Consider the following 26,730-nt stretch of genomic DNA (forward strand, 5'->3'; position numbering starts at 1 on the left):
ACAGACTTATTTATGTTATTGATCAGATGAAATATGTCTTATTTCATCTGATGTGGCTGGTTCAACGCACATTGTGTTGCTTTGTTCGAATACGGTGTGCCCCCTACATGTAGCTAAATGTTTAGCAGTTGCATGCAAAAAGGAAAGCCATGACGTGCAGTGATGATGTCCATATGGTTTCGCTTCTGGCTGAGTATCAGAGATGACACTTTTCTCTTGGCTGTCTGAGCATGTCTGGCAAAGATTATTGTGAAACATGCAACTTCACTCAAACATCTCAGAATTAGTGTCTTTGTGTTATCTGTAGATTTTGTTAGCACTTGTTATAATTTTTTGTTGTTCTTGGGCCACACTTGGTGTTGCTCAGGGCTGACTCCCGGCTCTGCACTGGGAGATCACTCCCGAGGGCTCAGGGACCGTATGGGATGCTGGGAATGGCCAGCCGTGTACAAGACAAGCGACATACCGCTGTGCTATCGCTCTTGCCCCATGGTTTTATTCTGATTAAAAATAAAATTTGTTTTTAAGGATGTTTTAGCAAAATTTCTTTCCCTCAAGGATTAGTTTTTAATTTATGCCATATTAGTTATGTTGAATTCTTCAGTAGAAAACCTTGTCATTTCTTCACTGAAAATGTCCTGTAAGACCCAAGGCGTGCTGTCCTTTGTCATACTCTTGCTATTCTTCTTTCAACATAGGTGAGAACACCGGTGATGAATTCTGAAGCGAAGGTTCTCGTCCCTGGGATACCTGGTCACCGAGCTGCCATTAAGCCTGCTCCTTCACAGACTGAGGAAGTCGAGAGTAAGAGGAAGTTAGGGGAAAAGGAGGTAAGTCAATCACTCTGTGTGAAATCTATTACAAGTGTGTCTAGTAGAAACTTGGAAACATATTGCACTTCAGTTGTTAATTTTCATCTCAGTGTCCACCAACGTCTGACGCAAAATGTCAGATTGTGGCCTTTGTAAACTATGTGTCCAGGGACCGAGAGGGTACAGTGGGGAGGGCGCTTGCCTGGCACAAGGCAGACACGGCTGCCATCTTTGGCATTCTTTGTGGTCCCCTGAGCACAGCCAGGAGTGAGCCCTAAGCACAACTGGGTGTGGCTCAAAAAAAAAAAACAACTAACAACTTTGTCACTGAGTTTTGGTCATTTGTTAATCATTAGCTGGATAACGTGGGTTAATGAAGCCAGGTCTTGCTGTGATGACTTCCATTGGGTTTCGCTTGTTGCTGAGTTCCAGTGATGCCTCTTCTCTTGGCTGTCTGAGCGGCCCTGGCTGGTTAGATGGTGGTACGTCTTTAGAAGTGGTCCTGCTTATTATAACCTCTTCAGGATTTACTAACTTTTTTTCAGAGTCCAGAAATTGTGTTTGAATATTATCCTCAGTTCACATCCATTATTCTTTTTCTTTTTCTTTTTCTTTTTTCTTTTTACTTTTCGGGCCATACCTGGCGATGCACAGGGGTTACTCCTGGCTCTACACTCAGGTGCTCGGAGGACCGTATGGAATGCTGGGAATTGAACCCGGGTCGGCCATGTGCAAGGCAAATGCCCTACCCGCTGTGCTATCACTCCAGCCCCCTCACATCCGTCATTCTTGAGTAATTGAACTTTCATTACCCAAAGGTCATTATATTTGTTGGGATGGAGGGAGATTTTTTTGGGGGGAACTCTTAGGGCCACATCTGCAGTGCGCAGGAACTATTTCTGACTGCTCCGGGGTGCGAGGACTCAGCTCAAGCAGGAAGCACCTTAGCCCCTACAGTCTCTACAGGCCTACTTTCTTTCTTTCTTTCTCAATTTTCGCTGTGCCAGGAATTGAATCGGGGTCCATCATGGGAGGCGTATGCTTTACTGCTGAGCCACATCCCTGGTCTGCACTGTAGCACTGTCATCCCATTGTTCATCGATTGGTTCGAACGGGCACCAGTAACGTCTCCATTGTGAGACTTCAATATGTTTTTGGCATATTGAATACGCTGTGGGGAGCTTGCCAAGGCTCTTGCCCTGGGGGCGGGATTCTCTCCTTAGCTTGCTGGGCTCTCTGAGAGGGATGGAAGAATCGAACCAGGTCAGCTGTGTGCAAGGTAAATGTACTATTGGTCTAGATACTTGATTTTTTAAAAATTGTTTTCTTTTTGGCATCACACCCGGCGACGCACAGGGTTTACTCCTGGCTCTGCACTCAGGAATTAACTCCTGGCGGTGCTAGGAGGACTGACTATATGGGATGTTGGGAATCAAACCTGGGTTGGCCGCATGCAAGGCAAACACCCTACCCGCTGTGCTATCACTCCAGCCCCTAGATACTGGATTTTTGATTTTTTGCCTGTTAAATGTCCCTCTGTGTAGGAGTTGGGACAATGCAGTTAGGACAGAAAAGGGACCATTGTGACAATGATAGTTGGAAATGCTCCCTCTGGATCAGAACTGAGTGCTAAAAAGAGGTAAATTGACATGCATGGTACCCTTTCAGTGGCAGTATTGCAAACAACAGTGCCTAAAAAGGAAAAAAGAGAGAGAAGTGTCTGCCTAGAGGCAGGCTTGGTTGGGGGGGAATGGAGGGAAACTGGGGAAGTTGGTGGTGGGAAATGTATCCTGGTGAAGGGGTGGGTGTTGGGACCTTGTATGATTAAAACTCAGTCACAAACAACTTTATAACTGTATCTCACAGGTGAGTCAAAAATTTTTAAAGGAAAATCTACCTTTCGGGGTTATAAAGAAGACTTAAAGTACCTCAGATAATAATTAGTGCAATGCCTTTTGCATGTAGTCTGTTATTTGTGGTATTAACAATAAAATTCTGGATCAGTTTCTTTAAAAATAAAGTAGAAAGGAGACCATCGTTGTAACTGCCTGACACTCAGAGGAGTAACTGTGCAGTTTTTGTAAGTTGGGGAACATACATGGTGTCTTTTTGCGCATTTGATAACAGTGGTCTCCCTTTGCACATCTAGAATATCGATGGGGAACCTTCTGTGATAATGTCTTCCATGCTTTAGTAATTAGATGTCAGGTGTGGCGGGCTTGGGGAGTGAGGTGTCGGGCGTTTCCTGGCTCTCTGACGGGAGTGACCCCTGCTGCTAGGCGGGCTGTCTGGCATGCAGCTCTCTGTTGGGCCTGGGGTTTGAATTTTTATGAGTTCATATAGAGGGAGTTCCCCCCACCCCACATAGGGGGATTATAAATAACATTTGCACATATTTCTCCTGTTTGGGGGCCGTGCTCAGCAGTCCTTAGGGTTTACTTCTGGCTCTGCATTCAGGGTTCACTTCAGGTGGGCTTTGGGGCCCATATGGGGTGCTGGGGATTGAACCTGGACTGGCCGCGTGCAAGGCAAGCTCCCTCCCCGCTGGAGTGTTGCTCCAGCCCCACATCTGCACGTGTTGGTTTCCTTGGGCAGTTGATTTCTGGGAAACTTGCACTGCAGGTGTGATGTCTGTCCCCAACCATTGGTCTTACACAAATGAGATTCTGTTGGCTTAAGAAGAGCATGTTTGTGTTTTTCAGAGTTAAAGTGGGAATCCGTGCATGGTTTTAGCCTCCTGAGCTAGAGAAGCTGACAGTAATTTGCCTAGAGTTTTAGCCTGCTTAACAATACCAGGCCGTTTTTGTTCTGTAGGTTAGCATTGAGGAGCGCCTGGGAGCACTGGATATCGATACAAAACGAGAGAAGGGCGACCTCCTGCAGACGAACAGTTTCCCAGTTCTTCTTGCGCAGGGTTTAGAGAGTAATGACTTCGAAATGCTAAATGTAAGTATCCCGGCCTTTTTGTTTTTTTAATGAATTGAAATGACTAATTTTTTTAAGGTTATTGACATAGCATATTCAGAGGGGGTAGTCATTTATCTGTTCCAAATTTAATACTTTGCATGTAGTCCAATTTGTTACTTGGCGGCCCTTCCACAGAGTCGCCAACCTACAAAGGGATTGCATTGAGTGATTTTGAACCTGGAATGCATTTTCTCATAGAAATACTGTTTCGAATTGTTACTAGGTTCTTAGGCTTTAGTTCACAAAAGCCTTTATAACATAATGTAGCTGAATTATTTAATACTCCGCATTCTAGATCACAATTTATATTTTTTTCTGTAGGAAAATGCGTTCCTGAGTTTTTACTCTGGATTCCAGAAACTTATTTCCCCCTGGCCGTGAGAGGGGGCAGTGAGGTGGAACCTTGGCAATGGGTAGGAGGTTTGGTGGAAAAACTCAGGAGGGTTGGGGGTTATGTTATGAAGCAATTAGAGGTAAAAGTACTAGAAACTGTTTAAAAAGTGGCCTTTGTTAATGACTTTTGTGTTTGTACGTTGGCGACTGCTTGTACAGATGAATATAATTCCGCCCTTTTAAGTCAGAATTTGACATGATCTATAGAAAAAACAGTGGTAAGAAGGTTGGGTTTGAGAACTGCCTGATGAGAGTAAAGCAGTTTACGTTGTTAAATGCATTTATTTTCAGTGACCCCTAGGGATATTGTGTCACTTAATGTAGTCATAAATTTGATATGTAACCTATAAGTAGTAGTGTGTCTGATTTATATTTTAATCCAGGTGCAAATGTCTTATATTTTAGTCTGAATTGAAACTAACAGGTCTGAGAATGTAACAGATTAAAATAATTTTTGATTGAATATGTTCTGGAAAGTCAATTTTAGTCTAACATGGTATATAAACCTAGACAAGGATTCATTGAAAAGTAGGCAACAGAAAGCAGTTGGTGCTTTGTTTCGTTTTCAGACTCGGTGGCACCCAGGGCTAGTCCTGGCCCCTTGCTCAGGGGTGCCCTGATGTGTCTGGAGGACCAGGTGCCAGGAATCAAACCCGGGCCACTGTCCTGCCAAGCATGGAGCTTTGGTCTCCCTGACCCTATCTGACTTTTTTTTTTTTTTTAACTTATCTGCCATTGTTTGTCTACTTAAGTATACTTTGAAACTTTCCTCACAGGTACAAATGATTCCGTTTTTATATTTTTGTTTGTTTTGGCTGCAAGGCTTTTTATAGGCTCTATTGCTGAACTAGAATTCAGCCTTTTTTATTTATTGAGGTCCTGGGGAGTAAACTTGGGAACTCAGGCATGCAGGGCAACTAAGTGCTGTGCCACTAAGCTACTTCTCCTGGTACCCACCTCCCCAGTTTTGCTTTTTATTAGGGACCATTTCAGAATGTTGAGTAATAGTATGTCACCATGAACTCATCATCCAGTTACAGAAATTGTCTACAGTGACCAAGCTCTGATACTATTTGGTCTGCCTCCCCCATGGGCCTCCTCATTTAGAGCGAAGTGGACTCACCGTTGCATCTATAAACATGTCCCTGTTCAACTCTAAGAACATGCTCCCCATCCAGAAACCCACCGGGGCAGGGAGGTGGCCCGGTGAGCAGGAGTGCATGTCTGCAGGAGTCCATTCTGGTTCCGTGTGGGTCCTCAGCGCCCTCGAATGAACAAAAATGTGCAAAACCAACCCCAACCCCTTGTCATCCCCCAAAGAGTCAACAGTTGTAATTATTTAAAACTGCCAGCTTTCTGGGAAGGAGGGGAGAGTCAGGAGGTGACGCATACGCCCGGCGCCCAGCGTGTGGATACCTCTGCCTCCTGGCCCCCAGGGCGCGCTGGGGGCTGAGTGCGTGCTCTGCCTGTGGGGAGGGGGCAGGTGTAGTCCTGGCGCATGGTCCCCAAGCACTGCCAGCTGTGGCACCAAAAGCACCTTTCTTGGTGTGGGCATATCCGCTGGTGCTCTGCGTTTACTCCTGGCTCTGCTCTGAGGAATTAAACCTGGCCGTGCTCCGGGGACCATATAGGGTACGGGGGATTGCAGCAGGCAAGTGCCCCACCCACTGTGCTGTTGCTCTGGCCCACCAAAAAGCTTTTTCATTGACTGCCTGGTTGTACAGACTTCCAGTCTTTGTTTTTGCATTCTTAAGAACAGCATCGCAGCAAAATTCCCACTCAATTTGGTGGATATTCCTCTTCTGTATCTTGCACTTTAGTTTCTGGATAAGTCCCATTAGCCCTTTAGAAGGTTCTCACATTCTGGATTTTATGTATTGGGAAAATCAGTTTTTCTGGGTCATTGAATGTGTCCTTTTGTTCATTTTACTACATATTACTTGGTGACTTTGGAAACTTGCAAAGACTCCCGTTACAAGTCTGTTCTGGAAAGAACACTTCAAAAGTGACAATGGATTGGGAGGGACAAACAACGTTAATGATGAAAGCAGTACTTGTGATGGATGGTAGATGAAAAAATGATTTCATTTTCATTTCCCTTTGCTTTTTTAGCTTTGTTTTTTTGGGGGCATACCCAGTGTGCTCAGGGCTTATTCCTGGTTCTGCACTCAGGGTTCGTGTGGTGCCAGGTGTTGAATCTGGGTCAGCCACATGCATGGCAAGCATCCTATAGCTATACTACTGCTCTGCTCCTTAATTTTTATTCTTAAGGACTTTGAAGCCATACATTGTATAACTTAAGTAGAAATCAGCTGAAACTAGATGAATCCTGAAAACTTGTGTGCTGGAATGGTGAAAGCTTATATGAACTTACTAAAAAATGTTGACAGGAAAATGGTTATTGTCCCATGTTCCATGGAAGATTATGTTTCCTCATTCTCTACTTCATTCTAAAAGGCAGCTAAAAATGCATATTTACATGTAGCATTAATCCTAACTTTTGCTATTATGTTTTCACTTGCTTTGGGATGTGTTTTTTGTTAATAGCCTATTTGTAACTAGGCATCAGAAAATTCTGGGAACTTTAAACAGAATTCTCAGCGCTTAAATTGGAAATTACTTTTAGATACCTAGGTCATATATATTCATGGTGTAAGAGAGTCGTTTCTGCCTTTTAATTACTTTGAGTAATAAGTCACCACTTTATACTTAGCAGTAGAATTTTACAAAAGACATTTTCAGATTCATTTACTTCTATACAGTGCTTCTCAATCTTTTAGTACAAATGAAAGTGCAGCAACAAATTCAGGACTGTATTCCTTGACCTGAAATGCTGCTTCCTTACAAGACATTGGAGCCTGCTTGGTTGCAAGCCCATGTAGTGAGAACTGAGGTTTTGATAAGTCTGCTGTATGTCATCTTTCAAAAAATCAACTTGTGGACCCGTTCAGACAAGACATTTGCTGCATCGTGTGTGTCACTAGAACTTTGTTAGAGCTGATAGTTACCATAAAGAGGACTGCCAGTGTCATCGGGTACCTCCTGAGTTACTATTGACGTTCTGGTCAATACATTTGAGTTTGTAGTCTGATGACTTGAAAATGAAAATACTAGGATATGAGTCAGCACTAGTCTGTCCCCAGTGCCAGATGAGCCCCCAAGTCCTGGAGGTTCCCAGCCCCACCAGAGTTGCACTGGCTATCTCTACATCTTCAGCTTCCAGCCTTGAGTAGTCCAGCCAGAATGGCTGGGTGAATCCCCGGGAGTCACTCCCCTGAGCACTGTTTAGGAGACCCACTGACCACCCACTCTCCAGGGTGGCCAGGACCACAAAATGAGTCTCCGTGAGTTTGCCAGTGATTGTTTACAAATTCCTTTTGCATAGGAAACTATGAGGTTAAGTGATAGTTTTTAAATTGAGGGGTCAGAGCGATAGTACAGTGAGTCAAGTGTTTGCTTTGTATGCCGGGTTCAATCCCCGGCTTCCCATATGATCCCCTGAGCACTGCCCAGAATGATTCCTGAGTGCAGAGCCCGGAGTAACCCCTGAGCATCGCCGAGTGTGTGCCTCTCCCCACCCCTCATAAAATTGAAGTGGATGATTTCAGACAGGCCTTGGTGTAAAGCTTTTTTTTATAAGCAGATAAAGTCCATGGGGATATTTTGGGTATTTTAAGTGCTAAAATAGGTTTCGAAAATGAAAATTCAAAGATTATTTTATCCGTCAGTTCTTCTCTTTATGTCTAAGCACTACTTTTCTAGCAGCTATTACCAACACACAGCGTGTGAACCAGTGGGGAAGTCCTTTCGGGGGAAAAAAGTTTTGAAAGAATAAATATTTTGATGCATTTTTGAAAATTGTTTTGAGTCCCAAGATTACTCGTGTATGGGTTTCAGGCATACAATGTTCCAGCAGTGATCCTGTCATCAGTGTCCAATTCTCTCCACCCATAAACCATATACATGAATGTATTCGAGGATTATGGAAAGCAGGATTTTGATAGCTCAAAGAATTTTCCTTTCTTTTCCCCATTGTTAAGTTGAAAGACCTGTGCAGGGCAGAATTCTCCTGCTCAGGCTCCTGTCCTTCACCCTGGGTGGAGACTGGGATCAGCATCCATGCACCTTTAAAGGGTTTTAACTCCAGACTCACTGTGGTTTTTTGTTTTGTTTTGTTTTTTCATTTACTTAAAAATTTATCAAAAGGTTCACACAATTTTTTTTAATGAAGTAAAATAGGTTTTACTGAACGTTTACTTGGAGAAGAGTGTGAGAGAGCGAGAGAGAGAAAACTTATCCAAGAATGACTGCAAATTTGAGATTTGTTTCTTGCCCTTTTGGGGGCGCTTGAGCCCAGGGTTCCGTCATGTGAAGCACGTGTTCTGCCCTGGGTTGATCCTCAGGCCCTGTTGCTTGCTACCTGAATGTCTACAGATGTTCTTTTATTTTCAGAAAGTTTATCGAAATTACGATTTGTAGAAAGCTTGTCAGAGCAAAAGTCCTGATCACGGAGGACTGCCCTTGTCCAGAGCCTTAAGGTTCAAGTCCCCGGTCAGCTGCGCCCCCCACCCCGCAGCTCTCAGTTGCTACTTCAGTTGGTAATTGATCACCTTGACCTTTTTAATGATACTTACCTGCTTTTTCTTGTTGCCTCCCAGCTTCTGAGTTTACTTATCTTGATATTCCTTTTATTTTCTCACAGAAAGTGCTTCAAACTAGGAATATAAACCTAATAAAGAAGACTGTATTAAGGATGCCCCTGCATGCTGTTATTCCATTGTTACAAGAGGTAACCAAGTATTCTGTTAAGTGAGTTGCAAGAGGCGATCGCGTGCTAAAGAAGGGGGGTGGCAGTATGTCAGGAAGCAGCGCGTTTAGTTTCCATGTTTCCCCCCTCATCTTGATGAATGCCTGGTGACTCGGTGACTTGGTGGTAGACAGAGATAATAACTCAGACTATTTCAGGGTCTTTGCTAAACATACACATGCCAAAGGACACTCCACTCACCTTTGGGATTAAGTGAAAGCCATAGACCGCAGACAGTCTCGGTGGGCGCGGGTGTGTGGAGCAGGGCATTGACACGGCAGATGAGAGTAGAGACGGCGAGGAGTAAGTCCTACATACATCAGCAAGGGAAAAAAAACCTGAATTTCTGAGGCAGTGTGGAAGGAACTATTTTTCTTACATTTATCTGAGAGACCAGGAACTTTGGGGTGAATCTAGAATGTTGTCAGTGTGGGATGAGACTCGCAAGGGAATAAAGTCCTTCTGTCTCTTAGAAGAACACTGTTGGGCCGGTGCCTGCCCTGGAGACACGGCGGTAGGTTGTTCGGAGAGCAGTCCAGGGACTAAGGTGCCTGATGCACTTGGCCCTGTGCTCCCCCATCACATCCTGAACTGGCTCAAACCCCCAATGAATAAACGAGGTTAAAGCGTGCAGCCAGTTAAGCCGAACGTGTTCTCTGCTCCGTGGGGCCCGGTGTGCAGTGGCTGCCGACAGCAGCAGCCTCCTTGGTTGTGTCCGCAGCCTGCGGCCTGTATGGGCTGTCATAAGGGACCTTGGGGACAGGCGTCTGCCGTGGGTGACCCTATCTGCTCTCGTGCTGCCGCAGTCTCAGGCTGCAAACAGCAGTTTTGGGGGCCTTAGGAAAGCCCTAGCATAGTGGCCAGGGCCCACATTGGCCAGATGACCTGTCCATCTGCACCAAACCGCCCAACAAGGAGTTTGTGATTAGGGGTCTACACCAGGCCAAGTTCAGGTTCGCAGGCAGCCAGAAGATTTCGTGTTTCCCAGAGGAAGGGCTTTCCCAAGTTGAACGCGGACATGTTAGAAGACAGGGGGCTGAGAAGCGCCTTGCCCCAGACGGCGGTGGGGGGTGAGAGGGGTCAGATACACCCGAAATTATGGGTCTCTGAGGACCTCGGAGCTGCCTCCAGTCTCTGCTCCGCAGCACCCCATCCCACCCCACCACGGTAAAGCCGCTTCTTCACCACAAACAAACGGAGAGCAGTGTGGCGGGGACAGCTCTCCAGAGACAGCGGAAACTGAGAGCTGGCGCTTAGCTTTCCCTGAGGGCAGGACCCTGGCCGAGGGGGTGGCACTGGAGTGTGTTACTCATGAAACACTCCTATTCACAGGTCTCTGAACCCTGCAAATCAGTCAGTGTGTTACACAAATCTAGGCATGCGGAGAGAGGGAGATAGAGTGGACTTCCTTTACTGAGGCGTTGAATTTGGATTCTGTGTGTGATCTGAAGTACTTCACGCACGAGACTAGTTTGCTTGCTAGTTTGTTCTTGGGCCACACCTGATGGTGCTGGAGGCTACTTGGTATCCCGACCGATCACGTGGGTGCTATTCCCTGGCATTTCTTGAGGCTGTACAATTCCAGGAATCGAACCTGGAATACCCAACTGTGCACTTCAGCCTTTGAGTTGGGGCTTCCCTGGCCCCGTGAGACAGTTGATGTGCACTGGTTTACTGCTAGTGACAAAGGAAACGGATCTTTTAATTTTTTAGCTTTCACTCCTTTTGGTTTGGCCACATGCCTACCTGGGGTTGCTTAGGACTTACTCCTGAGGTTGTGCTCAGGGATCACTCCTGGCAGGTTCAGGGGACCATAGTGGGTTCTCGAAATTGATCCTGGGTCAGCCATGTGCAAGGCAAGAGCCTTACCCACTATACTTGTTCCCAGAGAAACTGCTAAAGAAATGGTAGTGTACACACACACACACACACACACACACACACACACACACACACACACACACACACGCACATGAAATCAGGGCTTACTCCTGGATCTGTGTTCAGGATCAGTCCTAGTGCTCAGGGAGCCATAGGTGATGCTGGGACGGGTATAACGTGTGCGTGCAAACGCTCTCAGACGCTCTGCCCGTTATACTGTCTCTCTAGTCCTAGCCTAAAATTTTGTGTGTGTGTTTTGTATTTGCAGAGTTGTTTGTTTTCAGAGTGTAGGGTTCAGTTTTTTAAGGTCTGTTCTCGGGGGTCCCCAGCTCTGCAGTCACTAGTCTGTGTGGGATCTTAACAGTTGTGGCCCAGATTTTCCTCAGGTCAGTTAGTCCTAGGATATTGGTTGTGTGTGTTTAGGAATTAGGAAATTTAGGAACTAAGTAACCATTGTGATATGCGGATTTAGTCCTTGCGACTCTTGTCAGACTAGTTGAAATTGGCTGCCATGGCTAACGCTGTTTTCTTCTCTCCAGCTCACGAAGCGATTGCAAGGCCATCCGAATAGGTAAGACGTCTCGCTTACATTCCTTTGCTCTGTTATTTTTGAAGAGGTGATTGTTTAAAGAGCGGTGCCTAAAAGCAGGACATTTATAGTAGTCTCAAATTCCGACTGGTAATTTCGCTCGGTAGTACTCTTCTCTTTAGTTCAGGCTCAATGGTTCCATGGGGGGCAGAGACGGGATGCTGTGGGCTGCAGTGAGCTTTTTGGTCCTCAGCTGCCTCTTCGGTCACACCAGGCAGTGCCAGGGACCCAGCTTAGGGCCTAGTGCGTGCCAACACATGCTCTGCCTGAGTGCTCTTACCCCACCCAGGTGGAATTATTGTTATTTATAATGTTCCATTAATTTTTTCTTTATGACATTCCTATCTTTTTTTTCTGCTTTTTTGTTAGGACAGTTAATGAATTTGTCTCAGTGATTTTTTTCTGATCCCTTGTGAAATTGCAATCATAGGACTAACTTCGATAGGTCCTTGTTTTAGTGCCTTGATGACTAAGTATTTAAATAGGCATGATGAACCCTACAGATTCTGTAGCAGTGTCTGCAGCACAAAGGCCACCCCGGTTTTCAGAGTCACATGGGGAAGCTGAGGGGCTCCTTAGCAGCCTGGCTTACACATACTTGGAGCTTGGCTGATTTACGTCTTATGTTGGCCCAGAAATCTTGTGCCTGGTGGTGAGGGGATGAACTTAAATACTAGCAAAGTCTGTTTGGCCTGTTTGATTGCCTTGGTATCAGTTAAGTAGGAAATAATTGTTGTTTTGGGACCACACCCAGCAGTACTCTGGGTGCACTCAAGCATTCCATCTGGCGGTCTAGGGGATCAAACCTGGGTCATCTGCGTGCCAGGCCAGCGCCCTGCCTCTGTCCTGCCTCACAGCCTCAGTAAGGAAATAAGTTGAATGTAGCTTTTTGAATTGTTCTGCTTTTTAGAGTGTTTCCCAGAGTGAGTGCTGCTGTCCCACACTCCCCCAGAGCGCTGCTGGTGCGCCCATCCAGGGGGTTCCCGGGTGCTGAGAGTAATTATTTTCCTAAATAGGGCTCAGTGAGCCAAGTAAACCTTGTAGAGTAGAGGAAGAGATGGGACCCACCGCCCTGCCTCGTCCCCGCTCCCTCAGGCCCCTGTGTTCATGGATAGCCAGCAGACAGCGGAAGCGGAAGGGACCCCAGAGCTCACAGTGGTGGCTAATAGAGTCGTTTTGGCTGAACTGTGTCTACTCTGTGCTTTCTTCCTTCTATAACACAGTTGTATTTAATTTTGCATTCCTGGGCATTAATTCACTTGAATTATTTTTTTCCTTTTTTTCAGTGCTGTTTTAATGGTCCAGTGGCTAAAATGTGTATTAACGGTCCATGCGTCCTATCTCTCCACAGTAAGTCTCGCTGAGTCTTTGGTAATAAGGATTATGTGCACAGGCTTCACAGCCATTCTTTCTCCATTTGTCTTTCACCAGCTGCTGCTTTGACAGATTTTGTTTTTTACCCGCTGTGCTGTTATATCATTATATATTGGCCTCTCCTGTTGGATTTTAAAAGTAATTTATATTCTATAGAGGATGTTGAAGAATAAAGGAGTAAAAGTTATATATTGACACATTGCCTTCTGCTGTTTTCTGTGTACGTATCCTTGTTCAGCAGAGCCATCTTCCCGTTGTATGTGTCTCTCCCACCCCCTGCTGAAAATGCAGCAGGGCTGTAGCTTTCTCTGGAGGCTGGCCATTGGCTCCCTCCCTACCTTGCGCCAGGGGGTAAAAATGAGATAAATGCCAGACATGTTGCTGAGGCTGCTGTTGACTGTGCAAATGAAGGGAGGAGCCGAAAGTCTAAAGCAGCAGAGTAAGTTTCATGTGCCAGTGTAAGTTAGGTGCTTTGCCACACCATTGAGTTGTATTTTAAGCTAGAAATGAAGTTATGCAGTTTGGCGCTTGCCTGACGCCTTATAATAGTTTCTCTTAAAAGGCTAGTGGTTAGCTGAAGAGCATTCTTAACTGTTTTTTAAATTTTACTTTTTTTTTTTATCCTTTATCCTGAGGGGTTGTTAAGCCACGCCCAGTAGTGCTCAGTGGCTGCTCCAGACTCAGTGCTCAGTCTGTGCACCATCTCTGTGTCTCGGGCTCCTTTTGCATCCAGAGTTTGAAATAGGGGCCTGTGGTGGGAGCAGTTCAGAGGTCATGCTGCTCTTGGGAGAGCTCTGGAGGCTGTTGCCGAGACGCTCGTGTGATGGGGAGAGACAGGAAACGGCGAGCACAGATACTAGGTTTCCCAGCGCTGGGGATACAGTGCCAGCAGTGGTGACGGGAGTGACGGGGTGGCATGGTGAGCGGTGTGCGTAGGTGTGCGTAGGTGTGCGTAGGTGTGCGTAGGTGTGCGTAGGTGACCGCAGGTCTGGGACAGAAGCATCTTTGTGGCTTTAGTTACGTTACTTAGAAGGGAAGAGTGCTTGAGGGCCTCTTGCGGGAGATCTGTCTGGAGTCACTCGAGCGTCAGGCGCTGTCGGAATAGTGACCGTATGACGTGCTGCTATTCCACGTCACCGGGCTGGGCGGACCCGGTGCTTCCGTGGATAGGGAGGGCAGCGCAGCCGTTCCAGAGACGTTTCCTTCCTTGTCCTTCCTGTGCCCACCTGTCAGCGTCTTCTGCGTGCCGAGGATGTGGACATGGGGCTTGTTCCCCATCTTCCTGGATAGGGACAGATAAAAGGAGTAATGCTAGTGGAAACCCTGTCACATCAAACTTCGGTCTGTTTTCAGTTTCATCTGTTTAGTGTTTAAACTTTTAACATGAGAATGAGTGAAATTCTTAATTACACTGTGTCAGGGGCACTTACAAGCTGCCCAATGGCAAGATGTAGTTCTTAAGATGTTTCTTTTTTTTTTATGCCTAATGGGAATCACTTTAATTTATTTTATTTTATTTTTGCTTTTTGGGTCACACCCAGCGTTGCTCATGGGTTATTCCTGGCCCTGCACTCAGGAATTAACTTTTGGTGGTGCTTGGGGGACCATATGGGGTGCCAGGGATCGAACCTGGGTCAGCGCGTGCAAGGCAAACGCCCTACGTGCTGTACCATCACTCCAGCCCCAAGATGTAGTTCTGCGGGACCAAAAAGATAGGAGTTCCTGCTTCGTGGCCTAGGGTTAGGATTGGGGTTTAAAAAAAGGGTGGGGGAGGTAGTTCAGCAGGGAATCCTGCTCGGAAAACCCCCTCTCACACCATGGGAGGCTTCCTGTCCTGGTCTCTTAAAATCTTGTCCTAGGTTGGGGGGAAGGGGTGTATATATACTTCCATTTAGTTTTGAATTTGGGCCACACCTGTGCGCAGGCTTTGCTGCTGCGCATTGGGATCTCCCCCGGAGGGCTCAGAGACCCCCATGTGGTGCGGAGGATCAGACGAGGGTCAGCTGTGTGCAGGGCAAGCGCCTTGCCTGCTACCCTGTCTCCGGGCTACAGATTCCATTAGTGATGCTTTAATTGTTTTTTTGTGTGTGGGGGGTAATGCCCACACACAGTGTTCAGCGGCTATTCACGGTGCCTTGCTCTGGGGTCTCTGAGAGATGGTTGGAGGGGTGGAGGACTCTGCAGCACCAGGGATGGAGCCTAGGCCGTCTCAGGAGAAGCATGTGTCTGGCATTAACAGTCAGGGCCTCGCTGTTGCTGTGATGGCTGGCGGACACACGTGCTTGATTGCCGCACTCGTCGCTGGTGCACCGGGAATCACCAGCTCGGCTCTGCCGGGGCCCTGCTGCAGTGGCTCCTGTCCGCTGTTCCCGGGCCGATGCCTGGTTTGTGAACTCCCTGATGAGTTTTGTTCACTCTGAGACCAACTTCTCATCCATGAGGTAGAAGATGGGGTGGCTTCCTGCAGTCACTTCCCAGGAAAGCTCCCTTAGGCTGTAGATGTCCCCTTTTCCGGGACACTTCAGATAGTAATGCCAAAGAGTACCCCGGCAGTTGTCCCTACTTTGCAGCTTGCATCACTCGAAAGGGTGCGTCCCGCGGTCCTCTGAGACTCAGACCCAAGAATTTGAGACGCTGCTGGATCGCTCTGTCTCGGGCTGTCCTTAGACGCTGTGCTTCCGGCCGCAGAATACGTTCTTGGGACCTCTGAATGGGATTTGTATGTTTGTCATGAATATCGTGTCATAGTAATTTAGAGTGTTCTTCCTTCCCCTTCTCCCAGTTGCCTGATTTGGTTCCCCAGTTGGGGACACTCTACCAGTTGATGGAAAGCAGAGTTAAAACATTTCAGAAACTCTCTCACCTTCATGGGAAGCTTATTCTTCTAATCACGCAAGTAAGTAAACAAAACTGGTGTGTTGAAACCAAGAGATCAGAATGATACAAGGAGTGACAGTCATTACCCACCCTGGGCAGCTTCCTTTTTCAGTCAGAAATTAAGAAGTTGGTAAGTCAGGATTCAGTCTTTAATTTGGAAATGTGACTTTTGTGTTTGTTTCAACTTTCCCTCCAAGATTCTCACCACGGTAGATCCATAGCAGTTAGGATGGATGTGTTACCCAGAAATTCTGGTCACTTCAATTAATTAAATTAAATTAATTAAATTAACAAGTTTTCCCCGTTAACTTCTGGGTGGGCAGGGTACACCTGGTGGCACCCGGGGTCTGATTCTAGCTCTGTTGGGGGGGCTTCTTGGGGACTATGCAGAGCTGGAGGTCAAACCTCCGGCGGACAGAGTGCATTGATTGGAACTGTCATTTCAGTCAGCTGCTGTTTTTAAAATTCTTTCTTTAAATGGGACATTGGGAACAGCTAACAGCAGAGCTGACAGGATTGTACTTGGTGCCTTTGGGTCACTGGGGATTTGACTTGTGACCACAGCCTTGCAGGGTGGACACTCAGCCACTGTGCTGTCCCTCCAGACCCAGCGCTTTCAGGTCTGAGGTGGGGTGATTTGAGCCACATACTGCAGTTCTCGTACTGGGCCACCCCTGGCTCTGCTTGGTGGTCGCTCCTTCCAACATTCAGGAGCTCATCTGCAGTGCTGGTGGCTGAAGTGGGATCAGCCTCCTGCAAGGCGAGTGACAAGCCCCACCCCCCACCCCCTGTACTATCCGTGGGTGCAGGTTTCTCAACTTACCCAGAATATGCTGTCCTTACATTTGACAGGTTTACTTTTGCCCCTGTATCGATACATTGTTCTTTCAGGCTTATTCGTTATAGTTGTGCAGATGATAAGTTCATTGGTGGCATGGTGGAGTGTGCTCGTGGTTTTGACTGAGAGCTACTGTTCCATTCTTTCCTAATAACATTTTTCTTTTAGGTTACAGCATCAGAAAAAACAAAGGAAACGACTTGTCCTGTACAGAATGCAAAATTGGTGTACGAAGAAGGTAAAGCTGGGGGACAGGGTGGGATCTAAAATCGGAACGTTTCTTTTTCACTTAGATTGCATTTATAAATGCATCGATGATAATCACTAATTACCTCTAACTAGATGGCCACGTCTGTGGCAAAAGTAGGCTTTAAGTAGGAAAAGTAGTTGCACTTAAATATAGTAATAAGAAAGGGCATTGTGTCTGGAAGAGATTTACATAGACAAATGCTGAAGCCAAAATGAATCAATTTCCTCTTTTTTTTTTTGCTTTGTTTTTGAGTGGTGCTTGGGGCTTTGACTTTGCACTCAGACATCACTCTTCGGGCTCTGGTGACCATAGGGAGTGCCGAGGACTGAACCTGGGTCGGTTGTGTGCAAGGGAGCACCCTACCCACCAGGCAATCACTCTGGACCCTGAACCAGTCATGTTTTAGGAATCAGCACTGGTCAAAGCTGACTTGAAAGAAAGTCAAGCAACAGCCAGAAATAATACTAACCAAGTAACCTTAGGTTTAGTTAAAAACCAATATCCGTGCAAGCTATCAGGTATCAGGCCCAGAGAGTTTGGGTTTCCCTTCCCTCCCAACCCCCTATAGAATTTTATCAGTCTGTCAGGGAATAAATCTCTGGTGGTTGTCATCATTTACCCTTTTAAGCTTTTGGTAGATGCAGCTTTGCTAACCAGGCCAGACAAGGCTGTGCAGTTTTAAGGTTTTAATTGCCAAGCAATATTCTGCTGGTATGTATGTTTGTGTATGCCGTGCATCCTAGGCAGCTTTGTGTTGGGCCTATATCTGGAAGTGCTGGGGGGCAGTGGCTTGTGGATTTGGTGATGGGGAACCAACTTGGGACGCCCACTTACAGAATACACTTTACAGTGCTCATCTCCCGGCATTTCTCTTCCCCCCCACCCCCCATCTTTGTGCTGATGACCCAGGGTTGTGCTCCCTTGGTGGTAGTGCTTGCCGGGGGCTATACACTTGAGTTGTGGACACCAGATCTCTCACCTGTCCTTGGACCCTGGGTTGGTTCCATGTCTTGGTTGCCGTGGACAGTGCTACAGTGAATGGGATGGTGCAGGTATCTTTTTCAAAGAGACACTGATTTGTCTTCCTTTGATATGTGCCCAGAAGTAGAATAGCTAGATCATTTGGGCTTCCGATATTTTCATTAGGAACTCCATCCTGTTTCCATAGTTGTCTGAATCAGTTTGCACTCTCACCAGCAGTGCACAGGGGGTTCCCATTTCCTTTGTACCCTCACTTAGTCTCTTACGGTAGCGTTTTGCTACCATTTAGATATTATGTCTTAGCAAAGTTTTGATGAAATAGTACAATGAATGAGATTGCTGCTGATTAGTACCTTAAGGTATACAATATACTGTTTGGGTATGTGTGTGTGGGTGTGTTTATATTGAATAGTATTTCTAAAACTAAATTCAGAAATTTGATCTGGTTACTGTGCCATAGTCTACTTTGATCACAAAGTTAAGACTTTGTTTTCCCCTTGCAGAATCTTCTGAGGAGGAATCTGATGATGAAATAGATAAGGATTCTGATGTAAGTTAATGAGTTGATTTCTGGCACGTAAATGTGCCTTCTCTCTCTCTGTCTTTTTTTGCTTCGTTTTTGCTTTTGGTTTTGGGATATATCTGGGGGAACACAGGTCGTACTCCTGGCTCTGTGCCCAGGGATTACTCTTGGCGGGCCTCAGGGAACCAGCTATCTATGGCGTGGAGATTGAAGCTGTGTTGGGCATGTGCAAGGTGGATACCCCATCTGCTGTGCTTTCTCTTTGGTTTCTCCATGTATAAGAGGCCCTGGTGATTGAGCCCTCCTCAATTATTTTCCTCTCTTATTCTTTATGCCAGGATAATTGGGATGAGGATGAGGAAGAGGAGAAAGACAGTGAAAAAGAGGAGGAGGATGTTGATGACGAAAATGAAGAGGAAGATGAGGATGCTGAAGAAAATGGTGAGGACAGAGATGTGACAAGTGAGAAAGAATTGAATGGAGATTCTGACTTAGATCCTGAGAACGAGAGTGAAGAAGAATGAAGACAAAAATCTAAGCCAGTCGAACTATAGAAACTCTGACTCACGCTGCCCGGCGCTGCCGGGCACATGGGGAGGGTTTTCTGTGTGACAGGATGCCAACGGCTGTTGCACAGTTCCAAGTTCCCCTTGGTGGCTCCCGTGCCACCTGCTGTCTCAGTACCCCAGACATAACTGTGTAAATAAGAGTGTTTCATTCGAATGTTAATAAACTTTACACAGTAAATAGATACATTTTCTGCAATGTACTGACATGAGTGTTCAATATATGGTATATTTTTTTAACATAATACCCTAATGGTTCTGCCAAGAAGCGACCTCAGTGGAGATAAAGACATTTTCCCTGTGTGAAGGAATCGACTCTTCCTCAGGTTGGTATCTTTCATCAGATCTAGATCCACGTAGCGCCAACACAAGGATTTTGTTACATTTTTCAGAAAATTTGAAGGACAACTAAAAACTAGACTGAAATGAGTTTGACTATTAAAAAAAAAAAGTCACGAGGTTCCCTCACGTCTGTTAACTACTGGTCTGACGTGAAGCAGGTGAGCCATTGGGAGGGTTTTCCAGACAACCATTTATTTTTTAAGCTGTCATGTGAAATATTTTTCTACAACACAAAATTACAGTGATTTAAAAATTAGGGAAAAAATGTAGGCACATTAAGGATTTTTCTTGACTGAGTCTCCTGTAAAAAAAAAATCATTGTATAGATTACAAATGCTCATAATCTGCAACTTTTAAAAAAATCAGTCAGAGCTGCTTTTGAAGAATTTTTATTTAAATTCCTAATGGATCAAAGAGCAATTGTTTATTTTTTTTCTCTTTGGTTTTAGATATTAATGATAACCTGTTGGAATTTTTTTCCAAAGAAAATATTTTTATAATTCAGTAACTTAATGTTTTCCTTCTCATTATCCTCTCAGCAGTGTAGGGTATCTGTTTACCTTTAAAGTAAAAATCGGACTCGATTTTTTTATGTATGTGTACATAATATTTTGGTGCGCTACAAAAACCTTTTCAAATCACCAATAACCACCCCCCCCCCACTTTTTTTTTTTTAAAGAAAAAGATTGAACCAGTATTTGCTCTCTAGGGAATATGGGGCAGGAAGCTTAAGTCTAAGCACGGGCTGGGGAGATGGGTGTATTTCATCTGTGCAAATGTCAATGAACTGTTAACATAGGTGGCAGAGCAGAGCTCACTTCCCTCCACAACTAGAACTGGAGCCATATAAGGATCATGGGAAAGCAAGTGTGAGTCAGTTACTGGTATAATGTACAGTTTTATTTGTCTATAAATGGAGTTGTTTATGGCAATTTAATACCATTCTCTTTGTAAAGTGAATAAATATTCCTCTTTACCGAGCACTTGTTTTGTGGTATGTGTAGAGGAACTCAGCTCCACATCAGGGCTTGTGTTAATGATGCTTTCCCTCCACTAGCGATAATACTTAAGTGCTTTTAGGGCCTGTTGGGAAACCCAGGATTTATAATGAAATGGAGGAGGTTTGTCACCTTAATAGTGGTGGTTTTGTGGCGCAGTCTGGGGAGGTGCTTGTTTGGGAGGTTCATCCATGGTCCATGGCTGCAGTAAGGCATAAAGATGCTCAAACGCATGTTGGGCTTCACTTTGTGGTCCTGAGGGTAAGATTTCCCTTGCATCCGATTCAGCCTACGGAGGTAACAACCATAGCCTTGTCAGAAGGACTGGATGTCCTTTGGACAAATACAGGATTTCCATAAGATTTGAGCCAAATGCCTTGTTCTTGACAAGAATACTGATTGTGGTATTTGAGATAAGTTTGTAAATAAATTACTATTGAGTATATTACTACTTGAATTATATTTTGATGTATTTGAAGGTCAAGGTTAGGCTTGGAACTTGGTAGCGTTTGTGTTGAGGGGTGTTTGGGGATCCAAAATGGGGTCCTTGAGAACCTGGGGATACGTGGCTGTTGTAATGTTGCCTTCTGAGCTCTCAAGATCAGACGCTCACCCATTTGCCGTGCCAAGGGCGGCCCAGGTGGGAGAGCACAAGCCTCTCGTGGGTGAGACCCTGGGTTTGTGTCCCCTGACCACGCAGTGCCTGAGTGCTGGGTGGGGCCTCTGCAGCCACCAACACAGGGACATTGCCCGTTGCCTTTAATGTGCCAGGGAATATTTGGTTACTGTTCTACCTCACTGAACAATGGCCAATGATACATATTTGTCCCGAGGAACTAACACTCACCCAGAAAGAGAAAGGAAATCCTGGATAATGGGAATTAACACCATTGTTGGGCGTACTGAGAAGGGGGCATTAGAATACAGACCTGGAGGAGCAGGTGGCAGCAGGGGAGGGCTGGGAGGTACCCAAGTATGTTCTGGGCAGAAGAAACAGGAGGGAAGACCCCAGCCACGTCAAGAGCGGCACATGCCCATTGTGTTAAGACCCGTAGAGGGTAAAGGGGAGATTCTGGTGACAGTCTAGGTGGCACAGTGGAGTGGTTGGTTTCTGGGATCGTTTGGAACTTAGAGCTGCTGGATTTCATGTGAAGTAATTTTGGAATTGAGTTAAAGTCCACTAGGAATGTAAATATATGCCCTGTTGGCCAGGGGAAAGAGGGGTGGGTTGGAGGTAGAGATCAGACACTCTTTTGTGTGTGTTGGGGGGGGGGGGAGGTGTCATACCGGTGATGCACAGATCCTGGCTCTGCACTCAGGAATTCTGGCCGTGCTCGGTGGACCATAGAGGATGCTGGGGATCGAATCCGGGTCGGCCATGTGCAAGGTGAATGCCCTACCCGCTGTACTGTAGCTCCAGCCTCAAGATCAGACATTTGTAAATCCAGTGATCTTCAACTGCCCATCTGTGGACTGGTCCAGATGCGTAAGTATGGGAAAGATGACGAATGCCGATAAAAGTGACAGTAAAACTTGAAAATGGCTACGTTCATGCGAGCGAATGTATACAGCAAGAACGTCCCAGACCTGGTACCACGGCATTGCAAGAAAAGACACTTGGGGAGAAGGAAGAAAGCCTGGTGCTGAGGCAGCTGCTGAGATAGGTAAGAAGTAAGTTTTCTTACTCTTACAGTTCTTTCAGCTGAAGTCCTGACACTTTTTTCCAGCCTTAGTTGATGGTAGTATTGGTGAATCCTGCTGTAGGGGGTGGCAATCTGGGGCTACCTCAAAAGGTTGGAGCATAAGTTTTGCTTGTCAAGGTTTGAACCCAAGGACTGCACGGTCCCCTGAGTACCAGACCACTGTTAGGGCAATCTGTGAGCACTGCAGGAGTGACCTCTAAACCAGAGTGAACTTTGGCCTTGTGATTCCCGGCCTGACAGTGTTAACCTCCAGGAACTTGACTCGTAGTATCACTGTATCACTGTCATCCCATTGCTGTCATCAATTTGCTCGAGCAGGCACCAGTAATGTCTCCGTTGTGAGACTTATCGGGTAGCTTGCCGGGCTCTCTTGAGAGGACGGAGGAATCGAACCTGGGTCAGCTGCATGCAAGGCAAATGCCCTACCCACTGTGCTATTGCTCCAGCCCTGACTCCATGGAATTCGGTGCTCTATCTGACTTTAGTTGAATATGTCTCTGGTTCAAGACAGTGTGGCGTGAATATATTTTCTGTGAAAATACAGGCCCTATTAGAGAATACAAGCAGGAGTATTGTATTCTGGAAATGGAATTCATGAAAAAGTGTTCCATCGTCATTTAAAATCACAATGCAAATCAAGGCACGATATTGCGCGGGCAGTAAACACATGAGAATAGCATCCATCAAAAAGATGAACTGTGTTGTCAGGATGCAGTGAAATAAGATCCTTTGTTCCCGTTTCTGGTACTCGCCAGCCTGTCTCAGTGTCCACGGGTTTGGGTTTTTGATTCTGCGTAGAAGGGAGATGAGAAGATACTTGTCTTTCCGTCTGACTTCACACTCAGGTTGTGGCGTGCCCTTGAGGTCCAGCCAGGTTGCAAGTGGTAAAGTTTCTATTTTTGTTTTTGGGCCCCACCCTTTGGTGCTCAGGGGCTGCTCCCTGCTCTGTGCTTGGGATTCTGGTGATGCTTGAGGACCACGTGGTGTCAGGAAGGAACCCCAGCCTCCTATTTCAAAGCCAGTCTGTCGCGCTATCTCCCCAGCCCCCTCGTATACCAACATGCATTCTCTATTGTACTTGGAACCGTTTTTAGTGTAGTAGTGCTAAGGATGAAACCCAGAGTCACATTTATGACAAGGCAAAGTGCTCTGCTGCCGAACCACATTCCTGGCCTGCCGTATTTTCTTGGGGGGGAGGTGGAACGGGGGCTGGGCAGCATCCCTGGCAGTGCTCAGGGCTTACTCCTGGCTCTGCACTCAGGAATCGTTCCTGGTAGGTTCAGGATACCATATGGGATGCTGGGGATCAAACCCAGGTCAGTCAGTGGGTGCAAGGCATGTGTCCCACCTGTTGTACTATCCCTATGGCGCCCTTTTTTTTTTTTTTTTTTTGCTGCCGAGTATCTAGTACTTGGATTTAAAAAATTTTATTTATTTATTTATTTATTTATTGAGGGTACAGTTATAGATTTATACATTTTCGTGCTCATGTTTCCCTCATACGAAATTCGAGAACCCATCCCTTCACCAGTGCCCATTCTCCACCACAGATAAACCCAGCATCCCTCCCATCCTCCCCAATCCCATCTCCCCCCACCCCACCCCGCCACTGTGGCAGGGTATTCCCTTTTGTTCTCTCTCTCTAATTAGGTGTTGTGGTTTGCAATAAAGGTGTTGAGAGGCCATTATGTTCAGTCTCTAGCCCTCATTCAGCACGCATCACCCTGGCCCAAGGCCTCCAACCACATTTTACTTGGTGTTCCCTACTCTACCTGAGTTGCCCTCTCCCCAGAATGTGAGGCCAGCTTCCAAGCCATGGAGTCAACCTCCTGGTACTTATTTCTACTATTCTTGGGTGTTAGTCTCCTACTCTGTTATTCTATATTCCACAGATGAGTGCAATCTTTCTATGTCTGTCTCTCTCTTTCTGACTCATTTCACTTAGCATGATATTTTCCATGCTGTGGCTCCCTTATTTTTTAACGACCAAATAATACTCCATTGTGAATTAAAATTGGCATTACCATCACTTTTTAAAATTTTTCATTTTCATAAAATTGTTCACAATTATTGATTACATTCAATATTTCCACACCAACCCCACCACCATTACACTTTCCCACCACCATTAATTTGAATTTTCCCATCACCACTCAAGCCTGCCCCACAGGCAGATACTAGATAATTTATTTTGTATTGCTTGTTATGAATAGCATGAGATGTGGCTCCTGGAATTCTAAAATTTGAAATAATTGGGGTCCGGAGACATCTCTGCAGCGAACTGCTCGGTTCCAAGATTCATTTGTGACTCTGGATCACGGTCCTTAGTACACTTCAGTGGCTCCCGGAGGCAGTTAGCGGGTGTGACTGCCAGCACCTGAAGGCGGGGAGAGAGGAGGGAGCGACCCATCCCCGACCCTTGGGACCTGGAGTTTTCAGTCGCTAGTCCTGTGAACCTGGGTTTTTCATTGGGTTCTGGAGGTTTGTGGCCACTGGGATTCATATGGGCCTGGTGAAAGGATGACGCCTGCTCCCATCTGAGGCTCCCTGCTGAACTCTGCCTGGTCCAAGTTCTGGAACATCTCTAGGCGAGCTGCTTGGTTCTGAGATTCATTTGTGAGTCTCTGAATCATGGCCCTTAATGCGCTTAAATGGCCTACCATCACTTTTTTTCCCCTTGCTTTTTGGGTTACACCTGGCGATGCTCAGGGGTTACTCCTGGCTCTGCACTCAGGAATTACTCCAGGAAGTGCTCAGGGGTCCATATGGGATGCTGGGAACCGAACCTGGGTTGGCCATGTGCAAGGCAAACACCCTACCCGCTGTGCTATTGCTCTAGCCCCTACCATCACTTTCTTTTTTTTCTTTTGTTGGGTCACACCCGGCGATGCACAGGGGTTACTGCTGTCTCTGCACTCAGGAATTACTCCTGGTGGTGCTCAGGGGACCATCTGGGATGCTGGGGATCAACCTGGGTCGGTCTCGTGCAAGGCAAACTCCCTCCCTGCTGTGCTATGGCTCCAGCCCCCTACCATCACTTTTTAAATTAAGGTAATACAGAGAATTCTGTGCATTGCTGACCATTGGGGGTGATTATTTTAGAGCACCATTTACATCCCGCTTACGGAAGGTATAGTAGGTTGTGACATAATGACCTTATGCGGGTAAAATAGCTGAAAGCCACTGCCCTCATCTTTGCGGCATATCTGAGACAGCCTCTAGCTTGGGGTTCCCCCAAACCCACTCATCTTCTCCACACTGTTGAGTTCTGCATACGCTGTGAAATGCATTTGTGTGCCCCACCAGTTTCGTGTGTCGGAAGCCCCACTGTGGTATATTTGGAGGTGGAATTTGGAGCTTCTCTCTGTGGTGGGAGGGCCCTTGAGAGACCACAGAACTCTTGCTTCCTGCATGTCCTCCACGTGACAACTTTGAGAAGATGGCAGCTGAGAAACAGGAAGCAAGGCCCAGCCGGGTTCCAGAGCTGCTGCATCTTCATCTTGGACTTAGATAAATGTGCGCAAGCATCGTTTGTCTGAGCCACCCAGGCTAGGCTGTTACAGCAGCTGGAGTGGGCCACTCTCCCTCCCTCCCTCCCTCCCTCCCTCCCTCCCTCCCTCCCTCCCTCCCTCCCTCCCTCACTCACTCACTCACTCCCCCCTCCCAGGACAGTTGACAATTGATAATTGTGTTGAGTTGGTGCCCAGTGTTCTGTTTTTATTTTTATTTTTTGCTTTTTGGGTCACACCCGACGATGCACACGGGTTACTCCTGGCTCTGCAACTCAGGAATTACTCCTGGCGGTGCTCAGGGGATCACATGGGATGTTTGGACTCAAACCCTGGTCGGCTGTGTGCAAGGCAAATGCCCTCCCTGCTATGCTATCACTCTAGCCCCTGACAATGTTCTTTTGAATGATTGCAGTCTTAGCATTTACATTTTTATTGTTGGTTTGATAACCCTGAATAAGGTAATACCATTAAAATATTTATCTAAATATTTCCCAAATTATCAACAAATTTTGTACTGAGGCAGCTTATACAAAACATCTGTATTGCAATTTCCCTGTTAGAGCAAGGAGTGGGGAGTGGTTAGGGGACAACCCTCTTTCAGTCCTCTGCTACCCCAGGGTTCCCCACCCCCCCCATCTTCCTCTGCCAGTTCCTTGACGGGCCACTTCTCGGGAGGGTTGAGTATTCTCCACCCTTGCCTGACCCTGAGCTGCGCCATGGGAAATGGGTCAGAGCATATTCGTCTCCCAGTTCCTCAACTCACTGGCACCAGGAATGAGCCCGTACTCTGCTTAACCGCTGCTCACTCTCCTCACCTTCCCTACTTGTGGTTTCCTTAACTACCCACACGCAGGTCAGGAATCCTTCTGTGCCGCTTCTCCGTGCCCTGGGTTGAATATAACGTGTCTTCAAGCCCCCAGGTCCTCGGAGAGGCTGATTGGCAGCCCTTGGCTCAAGGGCCCACCACGTTCACCAGATGGTGGTGCCTGGGGCATCGACGTCACAGCTCATGACCGCCAGGAGCGAGCCCTTGGCATAGAAGGGCAGCCCATTGGTAACTGAGATGAGAACCACCTGAGTTTTCTCTTTGTTTTGTTTTCCTTTTTTTCATTCAGTGGTGCCAGAGATTGAACCCAGGTCCTCTGTGCACGAAGTATGGTGCTTACCGTTGAGTCAGATCCTCGTCCCCCACCATACGTTTATCATTACTGTAGTGGTATAATGCACATGAAGTATCAAGCTTAACATTAACCAGTTAAAGAGTACACAACTCAATGGGCTCAAGTACAGTTACGAAGTACATTTTTTTACTTTACG

General features: G+C 46.4%; 1 protein-coding gene and 3 non-coding genes across 4 annotated transcripts in view; all 4 read left to right on the top strand.

The window, feature by feature from the left end:
- The window catches only part of WDR43 (WD repeat domain 43), a 44,583-nt gene extending 24,402 nt beyond the window's left edge, over nucleotides 1–20,181 (top strand). The window contains exons 10-18 of the mRNA XM_055122863.1: nucleotides 699–830; nucleotides 3,627–3,758; nucleotides 8,875–8,961; nucleotides 11,400–11,431; nucleotides 12,736–12,799; nucleotides 15,606–15,719; nucleotides 16,707–16,776; nucleotides 18,273–18,319; nucleotides 18,631–20,181. Of these exons, the coding sequence (XP_054978838.1) occupies nucleotides 699–830; nucleotides 3,627–3,758; nucleotides 8,875–8,961; nucleotides 11,400–11,431; nucleotides 12,736–12,799; nucleotides 15,606–15,719; nucleotides 16,707–16,776; nucleotides 18,273–18,319; nucleotides 18,631–18,816 (864 nt within the window). The 3' untranslated portion in view covers nucleotides 18,817–20,181. The remainder of the gene's footprint in view (nucleotides 1–698; nucleotides 831–3,626; nucleotides 3,759–8,874; nucleotides 8,962–11,399; nucleotides 11,432–12,735; nucleotides 12,800–15,605; nucleotides 15,720–16,706; nucleotides 16,777–18,272; nucleotides 18,320–18,630) is intronic.
- On the top strand, nucleotides 155–232 carry LOC129400664 (small nucleolar RNA SNORD53/SNORD92). The gene has a single exon (XR_008627853.1). It is a non-coding gene; the product is annotated as a small nucleolar RNA SNORD53/SNORD92 (small nucleolar RNA).
- LOC129400667 (small nucleolar RNA SNORD53/SNORD92) lies at nucleotides 1,199–1,274 on the top strand. The gene has a single exon (XR_008627856.1). It is a non-coding gene; the product is annotated as a small nucleolar RNA SNORD53/SNORD92 (small nucleolar RNA).
- LOC129400623 (small nucleolar RNA SNORA70) lies at nucleotides 9,608–9,744 on the top strand. The gene has a single exon (XR_008627822.1). It is a non-coding gene; the product is annotated as a small nucleolar RNA SNORA70 (small nucleolar RNA).
- Nucleotides 20,182–26,730: the final 6,549 nt, after the last annotated feature.

This window comes from Sorex araneus, chromosome X (genome assembly GCF_027595985.1).
Source record: "Sorex araneus isolate mSorAra2 chromosome X, mSorAra2.pri, whole genome shotgun sequence".
Classification (NCBI taxonomy): Eukaryota; Metazoa; Chordata; class Mammalia; order Eulipotyphla; family Soricidae; genus Sorex; species Sorex araneus.